Source organism: Gallus gallus, chromosome 3, assembly GCF_016699485.2.
Source record: "Gallus gallus isolate bGalGal1 chromosome 3, bGalGal1.mat.broiler.GRCg7b, whole genome shotgun sequence".
Lineage (NCBI taxonomy): Eukaryota > Metazoa > Chordata > Aves > Galliformes > Phasianidae > Gallus > Gallus gallus.
In genome coordinates, this window is record NC_052534.1 from 20,047,929 (window position 1) to 20,069,427 (window position 21,499).

Below are 21,499 nucleotides of genomic sequence, written 5' to 3' on the forward strand. Positions count from 1 at the left end.
CATGAAAACACTGTGAAATGACTGATAAAGCTATAGTGGGAGTTAGATCTTTTTCCTAAAGTAAAAAACTGTATTAACACAGATGTTCCAGAAATTGTGGAGGAGCTTGTTTGATGTGGGGTGAAGGACTTGGTAAAATGCACTAGGAGTTAAAAGAGGAAGGTTTCTTACCAGTTCTGTATGTTGCTGTGGAGTTTTGTCATTACGTAGCATGCATTACTAGCTAAGGTGACTACTGGAGTCGGTTTCAATGAGGTTGCCAGGAAAGATACTTGTGTGAACTTCATCCTGACAACTTCCACAATAAAGATGAAATTTATATATTGTTAATATATCTTTGGGGAATGTTTTAAATGGATCTTCTCAATCCAGAAATACTTAAACAACCTGTTACAGTGCATGCTTAGCTCACTGGTGACAACTTTGTATTTGTCTTTTCTTTTCATAGTCATACCAAAGAGAAATGAGGTTCATACCAATATCTGAAGGTCCTGACAGTGTCTTTTATTCTTTACACTTAAAAACTGTAACATAAATGGAGTGTTTAAAGTCACTATTCATAAAGTTGGTGTCAGCACTTCCCCTGCTGGGTAGGACATACACCTTTGGGTCTTCATGCAGCTACTCATAGACTAATGCAGGCTGTAAGATGATGTGCTGAAACATAACAGAGCTATAACCTCACAGAGGGTTATAAAGGTTGGTGGTGTTTTAAATGTTGGTAAAATTGTGAATCATATTCAGTCAATGATACCTTTGGCCATAGGTGCTGAGGGCAATGTGCATGTGAGGTGCATGTTTGTGACGCTTCTGCTCTGTCTCCGTGCTCCTCAGTTGCTCCTTTGCTTCAACCTTCCATGCTGTTTCCAGCATGCATAGGAGAAATTAATTCTTCTTTCTCTATATGCAGAAATCTAAGTTCCATAGCCATAAAACCTGAGAAAATGGCACCAGCTTGTCACTTTCTAAGCCTTTGAACAGCAGAACCCAGCAAAGTGCCTGCCCCCCACCCTGCCCAGGGTGATTTCACTACTGGAAACGCGAGTGCCCTGGGCAAGGCACCCCTCAGGCTGCTGGCCCATTCTGAGAAACCGGCTCACTGCCAAGGGCCGTGCTAAATATTTCATAGCAAGCAGCAGTGCTGTGGCTCCCTGAGGACTGCCTAGTTCTACCCAGGGGAGGGCTGTAACAGCTAAAGCCTGACGGGGGGGAGCACGGAGACAGTGCCTACGACCGGGTGCAGCTACTTGAACCAGTGGTAGGCACAGGGTGGGGGCTGCTGGTGGGCCTGGGCCGTCTGGTGGGAGGAAACCATGGTGTTGTTGCAGGGAGCTGCACTATTCTGCTCAGCTCTCCTGCTGGATGTAGTAACTAATGGGTAAATGAACTTATTTATTGGCCCCTCAGCTGGCTGAGGTGCCTGCCAGTGAATACCAGGGAAGGCATTTTGCTGTTAGCAAGATTCTCTGGGCCAGATGGAGAGTGTGGAGCTAATCAGCTTTGCAGAGGGCTGAAAGGAGCGGCGGGAGCTGGGTGGCGGGGCAAGGCAGGGAGTGAGTAAGAGTGGGGTAGTGGGGTGCTGCGTGGGGGCAGACGGCCAGCAGCCTCAGCCCACAGTGTGCATCAGGAGCAGAGACACTGGAGGACCGTCGCTTGCAGCCACTGTCAGTGCCCTAAAATAGCTACGGCAGGATGAGGCCGAGCAGCTTACAGCTAGCGGTGTAAAGCTGAGGTAAGCTCTGGGGGTTTTAAATGTGAAATTCGGTGAACAGGCTTGAAACTGCTAGAGAATACATTTCAAATGCCTGATGCCAAACTGTTTGCCAATGCTGTGGTTTGCTGCTGTACTCTGTGCTCATCACCTTAAAGTGTAAAGCTGTGTGTCTGCTCTGTGTACCACAGCAGATCTGGGGTAAGCTGTGTGTGGCCTTGAGTATGTGTGGCCTGGAAGCGGGCCTGTTCCTCAAGGTCTTGCTTGGAGATCTTTGGGATTGGCCAGCAGGCATGCAGGTTGATCTGCTGACGGAAAGTTGAAGGAAGACTCCAAATCCTTAATAACCCTGGTGGAGCTTAGGCCTGCTAAGAAAAATCCATTCCTCCCTTGCATTGTCTGTTTTCTGTGGTTTGCAGATACCAGCTGTCCCTCACGTGTGTTTTACTGGCCAGAAGACGTAAATGAGGACTGAGTCCATGAATTGGTGTTCTGAAGATGAAATGCCACATAAACTCTTAGAGTGTACCACCTGAGGACACTACTACCAACATGGACATCATTATTTATTCATGGATGCTTTAATCAGGAGGAGCTTTTTTGTAAACATGAATTGCTGGGCTCTTTCCTTGAGTTGTCGTTTCTTGTTTCATGCTATTGAAACTTTAATCTTAACTTATTATGACTCCTTTGTGTTGGTCAGCTCTCAGGGACATTTCCCTAGACTTGAAAATGTGGGAGCTTTCAAGAATGTGTCAACTGTGCCAACTCAAGCCACCTGTGGGCTGCCAGACCGAAGTACTTTTTGTCATAGCTCAGTAGCTGCTGAAAGTATTATGTCCTGCACTCAGAGGTTTTGTGTTCAAGAATGCCCATACAGGTCATCACCTCCTTCATATAGACTGCTTTTTCCTGAAGGCCTTGGCACCTGTGTCACAGAGGACAAAAAGGACTTGCCTCCGGGGTCCTTCAGCAATGCTTCAAGTTTTATTTTTCATAACCAGAAGGATTGTTTCTCTACTCCCCCATTACTGAGGCTGTCAGCTTCATTTACGTTAACTGTATGGTTGAAACCTGAGCAAGAAGGTGTAATGTAAGTAGTATTGAAGGTGTTTACTTTCCTGGGGCTCTTAAAAAAATTGATCATTGCAGTTAAGATCATTATTAGCAAGCTATTTAAAATTTTAAAAAGCTACAGTGAGAAACTCTGACATTTAAAGTTGTATTTAGGTTGGGAGCTTTGCAAATGTCAGGACAGTAGGCTCAGTTTCAGTAGCATTGAGTCACATGGAAGTCCCATTGTTGCAGTGGAAACTATTTGCATCTAACACACGTGGCTATTCTTAAAAACTTAGATGTATATTTTTAATTCACATTCCTCCTAAAAACTGCTATAAAAATGTGTTGTCAGGGCTTTTTGCTTCTTTCTTGATGGGGGGGGGGGGGAGAATCTAAACTTCTAGGAATCACACAATTCTACTCCTTAAACAAGTGAGGAAACACCCTCAGATCTCCCCAGATGAATATTTTAGTGCTATAGACGAGTGACCGTAATAGATGTTGGTTGAACTGGAGATCATATTGCTGCTTTTACAAAAGATTCCACTATTAAGACTACTAATGAAGTTTCACTGGGCGTTCTCTCTCTTATGCGCCTATGTGTCGCATAGTTCAGTCAACAGGACTATTTGATGTGGCCTTTCAGCTTAGCTGGGCATTACTGTAATTAAAAACCTGCTTTTTGGAAAGCAGATTCACAAATCCTGCAGAAGAGTTCTACCTATGGATCATAATTTGCAGAGCCTCCTTGTCCTTCTCCTGGTTATGCAGATCCTGTTTGAAGTGAAAACACAGCGAAACTATAATACATTTCAGGGTATATATCAGAAATGCTTTTGCACTTGTGCTCTAAAGTTACTGGTAGAATGAAAATAATGTATAATATTGAATGCTTATTTTGCATGCTGCCATGAAACAAGTTGCTTAAGAGCGAGAAGATAATCTGAAACATGAGAAATGTGTGAAATTAAGTCTGCTTTAATGGAAGGATAATTACCTTTTAAAAAAAACAACAGCAACCTCAGTATAGAAATAGTGGTTATTGAGGGGGGGAGTAAATGAGACCTGGAGGGCAAAAGTGACTTCAGTTCAAGCTTAAGGTAAAGCAGCTAGGATGAAGGTATGTGTGAAGCTGTCTCTGGAGCTTTGGCCTAGTGTCTCTTACAGACAGTATTTTCTAAATGTTTGAATCTCAAACATCAGAGGGCCCATTCCTGGGGTTGTCTTAAGTCATAAGTTCATGTCTGCATGCGTGCAGGCATATCAGGTTCTCATCCAGCAGAGCATATGCTTAACTCGAAGTAGAAATGTCCAACTAATTTCCAAGCAAGCTGTTGTAGCAGTGTGTTGAGTGAAATCTGTGAAACTCTTTTGTCAGTGGGATAGGCTGTTGCATAAAGCCTGGAACAGTGAAATGTTTGTGCTTAGTTTCAAACGATTAAGTGCTGTACAGAAACCAGAGTCTCAATGTCTGATTATCCATGGACTTTATAAAACATTACTCTCCTACTGCTGCTGTATTAATAGCATAGAATGTACATGTTTCTGTTCAGTGGACTTTATAGATTGCTTTAAACTCTAAATGTTTTTATTCAGTTTTTGTAGTAGTTTGCTTCATTCCTCTGCCTTGTGAGTTTGCTAATATTCAAGGTAGAAATGACAGTGGCAGAGCCCAGTACTGAAAACTGAATTTGGACAACATTTATTCCAGTGGAGAGGATGATATGCTGCTGTCCAGACTATTTTTTACTGTCTACCAAAAAAAAAAAGTTCTTTTTCCTCACTAAAGGAATGCAGAACTCCAGTTATGGGGAAGTTTTGGAGAAACAGTAATTGCACATGTATAGCCCCTGAAGCTTGACTTGGAAGGCATCCTAGAGAAGATAAATGATTTCACTGCAAGATAGATGTCTTCCTTTTATTTTGTTGGTATAGTGATTCCTTCAGGCTGGTAAAAGTTTGACTTGCCAGCTGTCCTCCATTTTGCAGTCCTTGATATGGAGGTGTCTTCGCTAAATGTTATTTGTGTGACTTTTAAATTCCATTATTATACTGGGGGACTCCACTGAACTGGGCCTTAATTTAATAGTCTTTGTGCTGCCGCTATGCCCTAAGGTGGATCATAACTCACTTTACTCATAGAATAATTTAAATGTTAACATGCTATTTCATTTACTTAAAGTACTCTTGCATCAAGTACAGTAGGCCCATGTTTTTTGGATGTGCTATAATGTGTATAGATCTTTGTAGGTATGCTTTAAGTCCCCACATATTGGAGATCTTAAAGAAAAAAAAGAGAACAGTGAGAAAACACTGACAATTTTAACCCCAATCTTTAAATTTATTTCCCTTTAGGCAGTAGGTACAGTAAGTGAGTTAAACTCTTCTGTCTGACTTGCGCTCTTTTCTCATGCTTCCTCTCATGCTGCATGTGCTCATCAGTTAATCGAAAGGCTTTCAGTAAGCCTGTGCATAGAACGTAGCATAATCTGGGAAACAGTATATGGTGATAACCCTTGGAAATAGAGTAGGATAAGAATATGAGTAGAAGCTTAGCATATGTGAATAATCATTACAGACAGCTTATATCAATTTAGTTTGAGCTGGGCTAACTGGAATTCAGATGGCCAGAAAATAACGAAGGTTAGAGGAAAATGAGCCAGGACCTGTGCACAAAAAGGTGTGGTGAAATGGCTCGATTGTGAAGTGGGCAGTAGGTATGTTGCTTCTTTTTTTTTTTTCCTTAAAAAAAAAAAAAAAAAAGTAAAGGACTACGGTTGCATCCAATTGCCTTATATCAATTCAGGTACTTCACATAAGTACTAAGACAGAAGGGGGATGTTGCCTTGAAATACACTATGTCTGATTTTGAGCCTGTGTAGATGTTGTCATTCATAGGTACTGTAGTTAATGTGTGAGGATCACCATTTCCTCTAGATTAGCTTATACTGAATGTTTACTTTGTTGATCTCTGTGGTTTTTTTGTTCTTTCAACCCACTATCAAGAACTACATAGTCAGGAATTGGCTCTATGAGATTGTAGGTTAACAGAAGTTGGGAACTTCATAAAGAACAGTGGTTTCTCTCTGTAATCATAACTAGAACGAGAAATAGTGGTCCCATTCAGAACTAATGCTTATGCTTATATCACCTATGTTACTGCTGTTTTTTTCTCCTCTTTTTTCTACCTTTTGATTTTTCTTTTTTTAGTAGTGAGTCATAATCCGCATTTGTTCTTTTTAGTTTTCAAAGTGATGTACATGAAGGTCACTTGCCTTCTTAAAGTTTTATCCCCTTTGGGGATAAAAACAATGCAGGAATGTTTGTTTTAGATAACTAAATTAAACAAAAAAAACTGGATTATCCAATTATTGTTTATCCAGGAACTGGGTAAATCCAGTTCCTAAATATTTTGCTACTTAGCTGAGCCTTTCCTCACATTTATTATCTAGCAAAACTAGTGTGTTTACAGGCAAACAAAACCTTGAAAAGATCAATCAACAATATATTAAGAAACATGATTTTAGTAAGGTTTGCAAAATAAATATCTGCATTTTGCAAAGTTGTTCTTTTGACAACATTCCAGGAGACTAAAATGGTAACAGTTAATTAATCTTTCCCTTGGTTTTAAATGTAAATCAGTGAATGTTGGTGGTATCAGAGAATGGCATTTTGATGCTATTTCTGTAATGTGTAGCAGTGAGTACTGTAGAAAGTTGAAGATTTATTAATGAAAAAGTTGGTTTTCTGACTCTCGTGAGTTAGTGTACTAATTTAATCTGGTGCAACTGCTATAACATTTTGTTTTTCATGGGTAAATTGGGACTGGATTTCTCAAGCAATGAAATGGAATGCGGAACCTTAAAATTTTTTGTTGTAGTAATGATTAGATTCATAAATAAAATATATAGCTGATTTGAAGTATATATCACCTATGCTTTCTCAGGACCCTTAGCTTGGTGGTTGTTCATTTGTCAAAACTATTTGAACACCTAGAAATGTAGTATGGGTTAGCATAGGTAGTATTCTTGTCCTTATATGTCAGTGTTGCATTTGATATTGATGTTAAGTCTCCATGAGAAAAAAACTAACAAGTGGCAAGGTAGCCACCTGACCTGGCTTTGGTTTGATTGGAACGGGCTGCCCAGGGAAGTGGTAGAGTCCCCATCCTTGCAGGTTTTCAAGAAGAGGGTGAATGTGGTGCTGAGGGTTATGGTTTAGTGGGCATGGGGGTGATGGGTTGATGGTTGGACTAGATGACCTCTGTGGTCTTATCCAACTTTAATAATCCTGTGATGAGGGGCTTGAATGCACTACACATTAAAAATATGTATGTTGCAGACTCAGATATAAAGTCTGTTAGTTCTTATGCTTAGTACATCCTGTGACTTTCACTGTCAGTGAGCATCTTCTCAAGATCTGTATTTTAACGTTTATTTTAATGCATTCTGGTTAGCATCACTTTACAGGATAGCACCTTGGCAAGAATGTGTATATATGTGTGCTTCTGACCTTATGTTGTTTTTCTTGGTTATTTCCAAAGGTGTGTGATAGAAAAGGCTATTGATGGGCAGACTGTGTTCAAACTCACAATATCTGAGAAAGAGACCATGTTTTATTATCGCACAGTAAATGGTTTGCAGCCACCAATAAAAATAATGACACTGGGGAGAATTCTTGTGAAGAAATGGATTCATCTTAGTGTGCAGGTGAGTAAAAGAAGAAAGCCTCTTTAATATTTGTTGAAATACAACATTTGTGTGAGAATGGTATAACTGTATAAATATCTTCACTAGAAGGGATAAACTGGGGAATGTGACAGATAACTCTCGAGTTGTGTAGGTAAAGATATTAATTTTCAAGTGCATATCGAGGTGATTGCTAATTTAACACTGTAAGGAAATGCTGTACACATTTGCTGAGCAAATAAGACTGAAAATACTTGCCCTTAAGAGCAAGAGTATTTGCAGTGAAGAAAAACTACCTATTCTCATCTTAGCAAAAAATTGTGAGTTTCTGAGATTACTCCCTAAAAAAGACAGTGTCATCCTTATGTATACATACAAACCTACTTAGAGAAGTGTGTCCCATTTAATTCTTCAAACTTCTTACAATGCATGTAAATGAACATATATAACGGTTTCTTCAGGCTCAATCAAGCTTGTTAGTTAGAAAGCTATTGCCTCTTACTGTAAAAATACATTTCAGAATTGTTAAAACACAGTCCTTGTGTTCTAATATTCTTCTGTTGACATAGCATTTTAATAAGTGTACAAATATCTACTGAGGATAAAGCAAAATTGAGTTTGTTAAAAAATTAAATTAAAAAAATCAGCAAACAAATGCAGAAGAAATTAAAATGCATTCAGTTATTTGCGTGCCTTGTAATTCCCTACAGACACTCCAGTAAATTCTTGTTTGTAAGCCAAGTTCAACTAATAATTACAAAACAAAATTATCAGGTATTGAAACGTTAATCTTCTCCTTCCTTCATTTCCTTTATCTGGTCTGCTAAATTTCATTTGGTTTACAGCACAATCAAGAAGAGTTTTCCTGCTTTCCTGAAACTTGCTAAAAGGTATTGACTGTGATTTGGATTTTTAGTGCTGATCTTGTCACTCTTAAGAAATATCTAAGCTGACGTCTTGATTTTCTTTGCAGTTTTCTTTTTTCCAGGATAACAGTGTGGTAGTGTGAATAAGATTTTTGCTGTTGGATTAAAAGAGTGACCTTAAGGTAGAACTAATGAACTTTACACTTCAAACACTCCAAGGGTGCTATATTACTGCTATTGCTGTCAGCCACGTTTTGTACCAGTCTTAGGAACTGTTAAAGCCTGGCATAGAAAAGGAGAGAGTGAAAGGGCTGGATTTAAATGTACACACTATTTTAAATTGCACTGAGAAGAGCCCTTAAGTGCTCCTTAGAATTTAGAGATTTGTTTCTTTGGACTGTTGTTCAGTCCACAGGAGGAATATAGATGTGTGGTTTCTAGACCCTTACAGGGCCTACAGACTTGATAATTTTTCCATGTTTCTGAGCTCAGGGTACAGCTTTACATTCTGTGATTTGTTGTGTTGTTCATCTTGTCATTAAAGATGATGGTGGCTGCAGCATGATCTGTTTAAACCTAGGTATGGCTGTTAAACTTCAGGTAAAGGTTTAAAGTTCCTTAAACTTCTAGCAGCTGTCCAAAATATTTTTTTTTCTATAAATAAAGAAATAAATGGAGAAGGACATTATGAGAGGAACTGTACAGAAGTACAGGGAGTGTAGTGATAAGACAATAGGATAATAAAGTAAAAGAGTAGATTTAAACTGGACATGAGGAATAAAATTTTCACTGACGAGGCAGTGGCACAGCTGCACAGAGAAGCTGTGGTGTCCCATCCCTGCAGGCGCTCAAGGCCAGGTTGGATGGGGCCCTGGGCAGCTGAGCTGGGAGTGGCAGCCCTGCCCACAGCTGGGTTTGGGACTGGGTGGGCTTTAAGAAGATCCCTTCCAACTCAGAACATCATGTGATTCTGAGCAAAAGTAACATTCGTGTGGAAGTATTTATGCCTTCAGACTGTAATATTTGATGATAAGATGGTTCCCAGGCACTTGCAGATTTCAGCTTTGTCTTCAGCTGACGGAAAAACCCTTCTAAGAATAATGGACAGTGTGGTTTTATAGACATCACGATGGAACAACCTGGAGTCGCACCTAAAAGTACAAATCATCATCCAGTCTTTGTGCAAGTGTGACTTCTGACTTCTCTGACTGACAACCCTTTTCCCCAGGCTAAAATGTGGGAGGGGGACTGCAGCATGAAGTAGGTCCTTGCTTGCTCTGTTCGTGAGATACCGTAGGTGAAGGCAGCAGGGGGAGCTGTGGCAGAGTGCAGCTATGGGTGAGTTACTGCTGCTGTTTTACAGCGTAGATTTTCTCTTGTGTTGAGGCAGAACTGACTCCTGCAGAAGATTAGCACGCTGAGTTATGTGACACTTTTGTAGACATAGCCTGGATTTTCTAGCAGAGACAAGTGCTGGGACTAATATGAGTAAATTAGAAAATTCAGGGGTTTTCCTCCAGGCATGTTGGTTTTAAAGTAGGTGTGGTGTCATCAGTGGAGTTGCTTTATAATCGCCTTCTACAGAAACAAAAAGAAAATTGTTCTTCTATTAGAAATGCCATATACGTGGCTGTGATGTTAAGTCACAAGCTAAATGAAAAATAGATTCAGCAACTTTTTCAGTACTTATCTGAATTTGGCATGTGTCAGAACATTGTCTGATGACATTCTTTCTATGGGAGATCTTACCGGAGCTGGACAATGCATCTTGATGTAAAAAAAAAAAAAAATAAAAAAATCTATTCAGAGTTGTTTGACACCTTGCTTGATGTCTTTTTTTGGCTGAAAAGAAAAATGTTTGTGAATGTTTTATGAGACAACCAAATACTATTTCTGATAAGACAGTTGAAAATGGGGAATGTATATTATCATGTACGTGATTAAACTTGTATTTATGATGAAAGGTAGAACAAAAAAAACTAAATAGTGCTCCTATATGTGAAGTTGTAGAATACCTAAAAGCCTATGGGTTTGAGGGAAGAGGGATGAAATGGGATGCATCTATTCTAAGTAGGATGTTATATAAAATATATTCTCTATGTATGAACCATAGTTAGAACAAACTGTTCAGACTCTTTTTTTTTATTATTCGCTTAAAATTTTTAGATAATGTGGTTCAGATACTATTGGTAACTGAAGATACACGTGGTAGTCTCTCTTGCTTATTGTGAAAATGTTTTAACTGTGTCAGAGTTGTAGGCATCTAACCTATGGACTGTAAAAATTTGTGTTCCCAAAAATTCAAATTAGAAGCATTAAATGCTGCAATTAATATCCCTGGCTTTGAATATACATGGTTTCACTAATAGAGGAAACATATTTACTCCTTATTTTCCCTGGGACTATAAAAAAGTGTAGTTTTTTTCTCTTAGTTCAGAGAGAAAGTGTCTTTGTAGGGAATGCAGGTTGTAACTGTGGGTTAGAATAGATGGCTTGTATGTTTATTGGCTATAAGCCTGATGAGGCTCTTTGACAGAATATTGTAAAGTATTATGCAAAACCATGCGTAGTATTACATGCTTGACTGGTGTCTACTGGGAGACTGGAGTCTATGGGAGACTGTCTACTTTGAGGCTGGTTTGGTTGCTCTCTATCTTTGACTGGAATAACAGCTAAGGGCAACTGTGGCATTTAGTCCCAGTACCGATGCTCATGGCAGACTGGTGATTTTTTTTTCCCTTGTTTTTGTGTTTTGGTTGTGGTTCGCAAGAAGAGTGTCTGTGATGTAACTGTTCATGTGAGAGGTCCTCAGCTGAGGAGTTAAGATCCATGGCCATCTCTGAACCACAGGTGTACTTAAATGAAACTGATTCAAGCTAAACCTCTCCAAAGCCAAGCAGAGCTGGGGCCCTGAAGACACTGAAGTTAACATGATGAGCCAGAAAAATTGAGATATTTGTACGTGAATGCTAGGAGAGAGAGAAACTTGAAGTACTGGTGGCAGATGTGAAACTGACCATAAGAACAGAAATGTGGCAGGTGGCAGGTATGTCTGGAAATCAGCCTTAGGAGCTTATGAGCTATTCAGGAATGACAAAAAATGAAAGCTAAAGGGTGAATGACATCAGATAGTAATTAAATAATAAAGATGAAAGGAAAATGCAGACTAAAAAGAGTTTCTTCGGAATAAAATAATTCTAGGAAAGAGGAAAGCTAGCGAATGAATTCTGCTGAAGCAATATAGAATTTTAAATTCTGAAGTTTGGATTTAGATGTGTTGTTCATTAAGGAACTACTATCAAGAACTGTGTTGTCGAAGAGACTTATTCTCTAATTTATAGCTGGGAAGTTAAAATTCCTCTAACAAGAGGGCCTAAATATTTCTGTTTTCATGCAGAAATGTTTCTTTACTAACTAGAGATCTAAGCAGAAAGTTTAGATTCCAGCTTTGTTATGTGATGAGAGCATTACTAGGGATGTTGGTCTCAACAGAACAGGGAGACAGAATAAACAGAATATATAGAAACAGAATAAACAAATGGCTTTGTAGCTATACTTTTGGGTTTAAAAAAGAACAAGCAAACAGGATAATTTCAATGAAACAAGACAAACTGAGAAGCCTAGACATTAAATGGAAAAAGTCCTGAGTGTTCTTCAAGATAAATGATGTTAAAAGAATTCTGTTCTCTTAAGATAGAAAAAAATCAAGGTATAGTACTCTGGCTTATGAGAGTGAATAAGCACCTTTGCAATTAGAGATGACAGTCTACGGGCACAGGGGAACGGGGGAGGAAATTTGCAGAGAAAACTATGTAGGAGTAAAAATAAAACTGTAAAGAAGTCAAGCTGAATTAGATTTTGCAGTGACAGTTAAGTGGTAAACAGGTTATTAAGATCTTATACATAAGAAGGCAAAAGGGTGAAGATGTGCTTGAGGTTAAGGATTATTTGACTAAGGTCCCAAACCAAACAAGTGATGTGAAAACAATTGCTCAGCCTCTCCCACAAGCAAATTGTTGCCCAGCCATTGTCTGAGCAGCAGCTACCATAGAAGACAAACCTCCAACTCCCTGACATCCTTATTCTATTCCATTTTATTGTTAAGTTGTGATAGTTTATTGTATGGACTAGCTGTTTGGTCTGCTTAGGTCAGCTGTGTCCCCTCTAAGCTACTTGCCCAACCGTAGCTTACTTGCAGGTGGAATGTGGTGGGAAAAGAGAGGAGCTTGGAACTGTTGAAGCACTGTTTAGTAATAGCCAAAATGCTAGTGTGGGTCAGCACTGTTTTAGCCACAAATCCAAAACGCTGTATGGCACAAGCTGCAATGAAGAAAGTCAACTTCATCCTAGTCAGAGCCAGTACAAAGAGGAAGGAAAAAAGGATCTTGGCAGCACAGACCTATTTGCCTTGACACAGTGGCATATGAGGATTTAGAGAAGATTTTTGAAAGAATAGATAAAGTTGTGGAGGTAAATGGAAAATGGGATAAAATGAAACATGGATTTACTAAAGATAGCTCATCACTGTCTAACCTCTTAGCTTTTTTTTGATGAGAAAACTGATTTTCAAGCAAAGTAAATCTGTCAGATTTCCTCTATCTGGAGTTCAGTACTAGTATTGATGTGACACCCCATGAGAAGTTGTAAGAGTCAAAGGAAATGCTCATGGGGAGGGGTAGCAATAGATACTGCACAAAGGAATGTGTAATCTATAGAGTAAAGTACAATTCTTTGAAAATCAGTCTCCAGTTGAGTCTTGTATTATGTTTTCATTAATGATCTTGGCAGAAATATTAGGAGTGTACTGCCACTACCTGGTAACATCATATGGACAGGCATAATCAGAAAGATGAACAGGAAAAACTGAATGACTGAAAAGACTAGGGTAGCAGGCACAAAATAAACTTTGATGTTATAAAATTCAAAGTATTAACTTTGAAACCAATCACAAAATCTATTGCAAAGTAGTCAAATATCAGAAATGGCTGAAGTAATAACCCCAGGTGGCAAGTATGAGTTACTTGCACAATGTGGCCTTTAAAATCACGTGTTGGGGGAAATGCATCTGGAGTGATTTCTCAAGTTGTGAGAGAAAAGCATTATTGCTGCTGTTCCAGTCTGAGGTTTTGTGCCAAATTTTGTGTGTAGCTTCAGATGTTCATATTTAGAGAATATAATTCAGAGCAGAGATGCTGGATGTATGATGCCAGTGAAAGGTGCTGTGTACGCCTTACAGAAGATGATTTCAAGAACCTTCTGTCAGGATTTGACTACAGTGAAGATAAGAGGTGTTCTCTAAATCTGTTGGAGAATGATCACTACACAGAAAAAAAGGAGCTATTTAATTTGGAAATGGAGTCTGTTCTATTGCAACAGATTACTTCTGAAACAGTCTTCTGATCAGAATACCAGGGATAAAAAAGTTATTTTTTTAAGCACAGTAATTGTCCTAAAAAGGACAGTGTGATACAGTGCATCCAATGGGAGAAGGGAATTTGTATCACCAGTTTGTGAAGGTGTACTAGGATTTTTTTTTTCTTCTCATGCAATATTACGATAGCAATGACTGCTAGAAGTGTGTTGAGCATGAGTCACTAACAGTCTTGAAATAGACTGTGGAAAAAGGGTACTTGAGACTAGATGGCATCAGTCTAACAATAACGTCATTCTTTTTAATAGTTTATGTAGTCTTCTTGATATGTGGTATGTTGCTGACAGAGCTGTTGGTGATCTGTTTGTTTGCTCTTTAAACTCCATAAACATTTGAGAAAAGTCATCCTTGAATAGTTCTGCTGAGGTAGGTTGATTTGCTACAGAAGTGAATTTTGACCACTTTTCACGCTCTCCAATTAATGGGACTTATTTTTTTCATGATGTCTTCCTTTATCTTTCACTGCTTACAGTTTGTAAAGGAGCTTGTTTTTTAACCTCTGCAATATATAACCTGTCTTTAAATTGTGAACCCTATTTCCTTGAAAGTACTGTCACTATTCTAGGTGATTTCAGTAGGTGAGGATCAAGTCCTTGAGTCTTCTGAGAGTTATAGAGTCCTGTGCTTGATTCTGACTTAATGATGTTTATCACTCTGTCATTATAGGGCCATATTAGTGAAAAAACTTGATTGTAGATGCACAGTGGAATAAAGAATACATAGAATACATATAATAATTTATTAAATGAGTCTAATATGCGCTGAAGCGAAGCCTCAGGAAAACTTGTCTTAAAGTAAGATCTTACAAAGGAATCTAAAATTTGAAAGCATAGGAATGCATAATTAAGGGCAGCTGTGTTCCTCATCTCTGCGTAGCAATGTCAGTATCAGATCTGTGTCACTTAATAACAGCAGCTTCACTATGTATGTTTTTCTTACAGTTTCACTGTTAAGGGTTTTTCACTTTCCCTTTGATATTTCAGAATTTATTTAGCTAGTTAAGAAGGGTGAAATTTAAACATGAATTTTCAGATAAATCCAAAGGTGCTGAAATGGGAGATTCTTCGAGAACATGTCAGATTGATGTATTTGTTTCATATGTAGTGCCCACAATTATAAAAATAATCTTTTTACTAGCCTTTATTTTGCCTGATCATATCTGTGTAACTCTGCCATGTTTTGGCAGACTGTAGCACATTAAAAGCTTTAGAAAGTAAGTTTAAAATCTAAATGTGGAAAGGTAACCATGACTGAATTACTCTCCTGGGAGTAAAATGCTCTTAGAGTGCCTATTGAAATCAGCATTATCATTTCAATACATGTCAAATATGAGTCATTTCCTAGTTTAGGCAAAATTTCTTTATAAATCTTTAAATCTTCCAGTTCTTTCAAGAAAAGGTTAAAGTACTTACAATTTAATGAGACCGCTTTACATCATAACTGTTTGACTATCGAGAGAAAACTTGTCCTTTCCAATTTGTGAAATACTTTTATTTTCTACACAAGTTCTTGAATACTTTTTAAAAATTGTATTGAAAGCAGATAACCTGAGACTTAAAAGCAGGAAAACATTTTCTCTATACATGCTTAGTGTATATATTACTAAATATAAGGTGTTTTTAATGGTACATTCCTTGAATTTAGTAAGAATGTAGGAAAGCTGGGAGGCATTTTAACTTAACAAATCACTTTGTTTTCCTACTTAGTATCCATTTGGAATAGTTTGTCGCTCCCAGAAAGGGAGGTGAGAGTTTGAATCAACTCTGCATATTAGGGCTTTTGATCTACTAGTTGCAGTTATGTGCTGAAAATATTTCAAATTATATTTGGTACCATGCTCCCAACAGACGAGAAATAAAACTATTACAGTCTCTGTAATGTATTTGGTTGTCTGTTTGTTGAAACAATAAGCATGGCTCTCTTGGAGATTGGTTTGTCACTTAATCTGCTGTGATTGCAGCTTATTAAGATTCTGCTGCTGAACTTGCAGCCTTTGGGATCTCTTGTACAAACAACTTGTGCTGCCTCCAGAAGAGTCCTACTGTGGTGGTTGCTTCTTCTCCTGGGCCACAGTTACTAGGATATACACTGTTTTTGTTGATTTGAGAGATGTCATAACTTCACCTCCTTAGGAAGCAGACATTTCCCAGATCCATTTGGGATCCTTTTTCTCTCAATTTATCTCTTAAAACATGTGCATCCTTTCTTGCCTGAATATAAATTCCATGAAGTTCCTACGCATCTGGAGGTTTAGAATTACAGTCTAAAGTCTGCTTGTGAACACAGGACAGGGAGCTTCATCAATGCCTGGATTTCACTTTTGGAGAAAGGCAAAAATAGATGTTTTATCATTGCTGTCTGACTGCTCATCTAGAATTTGCAAATGTTTTTCAGTTGCAAAAATAAAACTGACTGAAGCCTGCACAGATTGTATATTATATATGGTAGGAATGGAGTCGGAATGGGATCTTTATATGATCAGTCCTGGGGTTTTGCCTAATTTGTGGAAGCTTTGCCTGATTTTTTTTTTTTTTTTTTTTTTTGGAGAGTTAGAGATATAAAATTTAAAATCCATCAAGTTTCAATTTCTTTGTTTCTTTATACAAAAAGTGGCAGGCAATTAAATTGTTACTTTAATAAGAAGCACTGTATTAGGAATGATTTGCGTTCTTTAGTCTAAGTTTTTTAGCCATCCTACAGTCTTTAATATATTTTTTGCATTTTCTGCAAAAGAAATTTTGGTGGCAGAATGTGAATCCAAAAGGAAATAATTTGTCAGCTGCTTAGAGGGGAATGTGTTGAATGGTGAAGAACAGAGTTAAGTATGTTCAAGTGTTCAATTCAATATTAAAAATAGTAGAAGTTGTGTAGCTAGAGTTAAAAACTGAGAGGAGTAGATCTATGTTCACAGCATTCTATAAATTAAACAATGATCATTTGACTCATAATTGTTTCCACGTTACTAGAAAACCAAAGTACTCAGAGAAGCAAACAAAAAATACCATTTGACATAGGAACCCTCAATTCTGAGTTAATCTCCTATAAGCATATAAGTGTGTTCAAGTGGGTTCCCAACTTTATATACTACTTCAGTCTAATGACTACTCTTCTGATTGTACATTTGTGTGTGCACTTGGTTGTATTTTCCATACTTGGTTGTATGGAAAGCCAACTTTGAGAGTCTGGAGTTAGCAATGTCTACTTGATGTGACTTGGTATAAAAGATGGAGATAACACAGGGTGCATCCACATTAGTAATTTTGTGCGCATGAGGAGTTTATGAAGGTCTGCCTTCTGTTAATAACTGGAGTCTTGTAGTATGCAAAGAAGGGCACTGCTGATGTGTTTGTATTTGATGCTTTTGTGAGGAGACTAAGCTTGATGTTTTACCCTGGAATATGATCACTTAGTACAGATTGTTCTTCACGAAGCCTGAAGATCCTCCAGCAGGTAGTTCTCAGTATGTACAGTGGAGGAGTAGGGAACTGACAACTGGTTTGTTCTTTACAGGTTGAGATGGACCATAGGCACTGAACCATTGTCAATTCTTCGTTATTTGTGATAGTTACTAAGTAGATATTTCTTTGCAAGAAACTTGAAACTTTCTTGTTTTAAAAACAATTGAATATTGCCAAATAGAGCAGCTTCTGCTTTTTCTGGTTTATTAAAATAATAATGAAATTTCTATATCTAGTTTGGATTTCTCTATCTTAAAGGTGAGAAAGTAAGTCAGAAGTCTGATCAAGAGATGAAAAATGAAACTTTGACATTTTCTTTATGCAACTTCCATCATTTGTGCAAACACTTTCATGCATATTTCTTGTATGCAGCAAATGGAAGGTGATGAATTACATGTGTTAGGTCTTGTAAAATGCAAAATCCATACATGAAGTCACAGTCTGCAGAAACAATCTTGTAAGTCTCTGCATGTATAAGTCCAGCTTTGCTGGCAGTGATAATTGCTGGCATGGGTGATGATGAAAGACCCCTGTCCATCTCATTCCAGAACCTTAGCTTAATACTGCAATATTTGCATTGTGTAAGCACAGCTGCATTGGTTTGACAGTGTTTAGATATTCTATCCTTCCAAAAGAGTAGGAGCCTAGAAAGAGCTTTTTCTCAGGTACATCTCTGACCTCTTTTCTGACAACCAGTATCTTTGAAATTACTGAAGTGAGTTTGTGTTGAGTAGTCCCTGACTGACCTACGTTTAATTTAGCAGTCTGATTTTTTTTTATACCTTATATTTTTGGTGTCTTTGTAACCCTTTGACAATGAGTTACTCGTATGTACCTATGGTTTATGAAGCTCTTATTTGTTGCAAGCAGACTGATTGTTAATTTTTTTTTTAACTTCTTCAGTTGGTTTTGTTTCCCATTAATCATTGTATGCTATTTGAGAACTCAATCACAGGTTGATTGTTATAGTTGGTTTCAAACTGGAGTACTAGCTTGATTTGTACTTATACTGAAGTCATTCTGCTGTTTGGTCATCCTCACTGATCTTTTCTTAAACTTTTTCTACTACAGTTTGTACTGCTACAGTTCCACAGTTTTTGGAGATGCAAGGGTCAGAACTCCCCTTGTGTCACTGCAGAAATATGTAGTGCAAAGTTAATGGAATAACAACAGAGCTGTGTGGATTTGTTCTTCATTCTTTTTCCTCTTCAGCTGCCACTCAGCATTTTGCTCATTAGTGTATTACTCTCTGCAGTAATATAAGCTTCCTTTTTTTCTGAGCACTAGCAGCTCAGAAATTAATGTTCATGTAATTTCACATCTTTTACTTTGTGGTTATTGATACATTTAGTCTGCTGCTTTACTGCTTATTCCTCAACTATTTTGAGATCCCGTGATAACTTTGAAGTAAGCTTTGACTTCAACTGCATGGATGTATTAACTACAACCTTTTTCACCTCACTAACCACTGTTTTCAAGGTTATGCATAATGTTAAATAACAGAAGTGGTTGGAGTTACCTAAACTTCTAACTGTGTGAAGTGTGGCCATTATATCTCTGCCCAATTTCCAGAAACCATGCTGGAAAAAACAGTATATTATACTGGTTAGTTCTTTCTTATCCACATATGTCTTAACTTCTTCAAAGAACTCAGAGTTAGAGCCTGATTTCCTTTCAGAAAAGCCATGTTGCTTTTTCCAATGTATAGTATTTAACCTTTTTTTTTTTTTCTTCAAACAACTAGTCATGTATTGACTTGACTCACTGGATTGTGAGAAAAATTGCTCCAAGACTTGGTCACATACTGTCTGTAATTTGAGTTTCTGCATTGTTCTTTAGTCTCTTCCACTAATTGAAAATCACAGGTTTTCCTATTTTTGCTGCTTTTTGAACGCTCATAGCATATAACAACTCAGTAAACTGAATTGCTGCTCTTTTGCTGGAATTTCAAGAGTGCTTTATTATATTTGAAGGACTTTTCTCCTTCTCCTTAAATTGTGCTTATTGACATCTTCATCTTTGCTTTTGATCAGTAATCTTCGTGACCCTTCTGTGCTAAAACTCAAGGCCTGTATACTAAGGTACACAAGAAACCTCTGGGAAATTTCTGAGGAGCCTTCCCTGGTTCTCTTCTGGCTCATCTGCAGTAAAATAGGGTTGAGGGAGCTGCTGCACAGACTTCTTCCTTTAGCTTTTTCCAAGGATAGACTACCAAAATATAGTCCTCTGAAGTCCAGTTTGGTCTTTGTTCAACTCAGTCTACTAGTTTGGAGCTCTACTGCAAAGCTTTCATGAAATGCTTAGTAACCCAGGAGAAAAGCAGCTAACTTACCCCCCCCCCCCCCCCCCCCCAAAAAAAAAAAACCACCAACCAACCAACCAAACAAAAAAACCCCACAAAACTAAGGGTAAATTGTTATCAAAAAGTGTTGGAGAGTTACAGTACAGTGAAAGGAAGATAGTAGGACATAAAAGGTATGGGATTGAAGTAAGTTTGCTGGGAGAAATACAAATGGAATCAGACAACTTTGTAGATACTAGGTAATGAAGGCAAATCTAATCCGTAAGGGAGAAAATAGGACTTTTATATGTGAAAATTGTGTTTCCTATAACTGGATACATAGTACTTCTGCGATGAGGCATTCAGAGGGAGATAATACTTATTTTCTTATGTATGTACTTACAAAGGCAAAGAGAAGGATTTCAACCATCCATCCTAGCATAGCTGTTCACGTGCTGTAAAACCAGTTCATTCTTGCATCACGTTTGGGAATGGCTTACGAGTGTGAGTATGGAACAGCTCAAGGTGGTGCAAAATTCTCCATGTGAAGGCAACTAAAAAGACCAGAATTTTACGTACAGCTGATAGTGCAATACAAGGTTAATAATTACACATTAGAAACAGTTCTCTTCATTTGTGCAGGTCTCTGCTTATTCTTTCACTATTGCAGCACAGAGACTATTCAGAAGGGACATTTCATTTGACATCTACATCTCATCTCTAATTTACATGATTACAAGTAGTTCAGGAAAATTCAGAGCCTGTGCTGTATTTTTAATGGAGGGGGCACAGAAAAACTGTGCACTGTTATGAGAGGATCTAAAATGTACAGTCTACATTTTTTTTTTCCAATTAATTTTGGCCAGTCTATTTTATGTAACTGTTTTAGCTGCTAAAAAGAAGCTTGTCAAATCCTTAATATGCCTCTTCTCACATTACTATAATGATCCTTGGAGCATGGATAGGATTTGTTTGATGACGTGGGGAAAATAGACATTGTGTAGCAAGAAAGTAGTTCTTCTCTGTGTATTTTCAGATCTGATGACTAGGATCCTTTCATTATGTTTTATTGTTTGGAATTCATTTGCAATACCAGAGTCTCTTGTTGCACCTTTCTGTGTAAGAATGGTAGTTATAATAGTAATTAGAACAGAGCTTATTTGTGAATTACTTTAGTTTTCTACAAAGTCTGTATTTGAAATCTTGGCCTCTCAAGTTCCCCCACTCCTTTGGCAAAATATGTTTATTCTATCTTAAGGCATCATTAATATATTGAAACAAGAGCTAATAATGGGTTGACACACAAAATAAGGAAAATTTTTCAGTAGTACAGTGCTGCCTGCAATAGAAAGGGCAGATCTGTAGTTAACTGTTTTCAAATTATTTAGTACTACGATACTGGTGATATACTCACCAATAAAAGAGTAAATGAAGATTGCCATTCCATAATTGGAATGTGTACTTTGTGGCAGAAGGATCAGTAATCTCCAATTCAACGTTTTGAAACAATATTTACTTATTTTAAAACTAGTTCTTTAAAATGCAGACCATTGCAAAATCTCTTTTCACATTGATCTTTCTTTGTCTTTGGCCTTGTTTATCAGATAATTGACATTGTGGGTTGTATCACTCAGTTTGTAACAGTACTAAAATTACCCTTGTCCAAAAAATAAATGACATACATGATTCTTATTTGGTATCTTTCTGCTTGCTGTTACTTACATTTTTCCAATTTCAAGGCTTTATTTATGAAATATCTATAGTTTGTCTGAAGTCTGTAAACCACTGGGCCACTCTGCTTTCCAGTTACCTTCTGATTTCACTGTTTGGAGTCAAGTTTATATTAATACATGGCTTATTCTTGAACAGAAAGTTAGTTGATTCAGGAGCAGTCCAGGGTCCCATCATTTTCTTCCCCTTTTTCCTCTTTTTTTTTTTCTAATGTATGTTGTTCTTCAGGGAGTTCAAGCTGAACTAGTGGATCTATGAACAAAAAGAAAGACTT

The 21,499-nt window shown here is 37.8% G+C and overlaps 1 protein-coding gene across 11 annotated transcripts in view; it reads left to right on the forward strand.

Moving 5' to 3' along the window:
• The first annotated feature begins 1,153 nt into the window (after positions 1–1,153).
• USH2A (usherin) overlaps positions 1,154–21,499 on the forward strand; it is a 370,614-nt gene continuing 350,268 nt past the window's right edge. For 10 of the 11 annotated variants that reach the window (XR_005858133.2, XR_005858135.2, XR_005858134.2 and 7 more), the window contains exons 1-3: positions 1,154–1,732; positions 2,131–2,804; positions 7,314–7,479. Coding sequence is in view for 8 of the 11 variants with exons in the window: in XM_015283893.4 (XP_015139379.2) it covers positions 2,284–2,804; positions 7,314–7,479 (687 nt within the window). In the remaining 3 variants the exon portion in view is untranslated. The remainder of the gene's footprint in view (positions 1,733–2,130; positions 2,805–7,313; positions 7,480–21,499) is intronic. The other variant, XM_015283894.4, reaches the window with a different exon arrangement.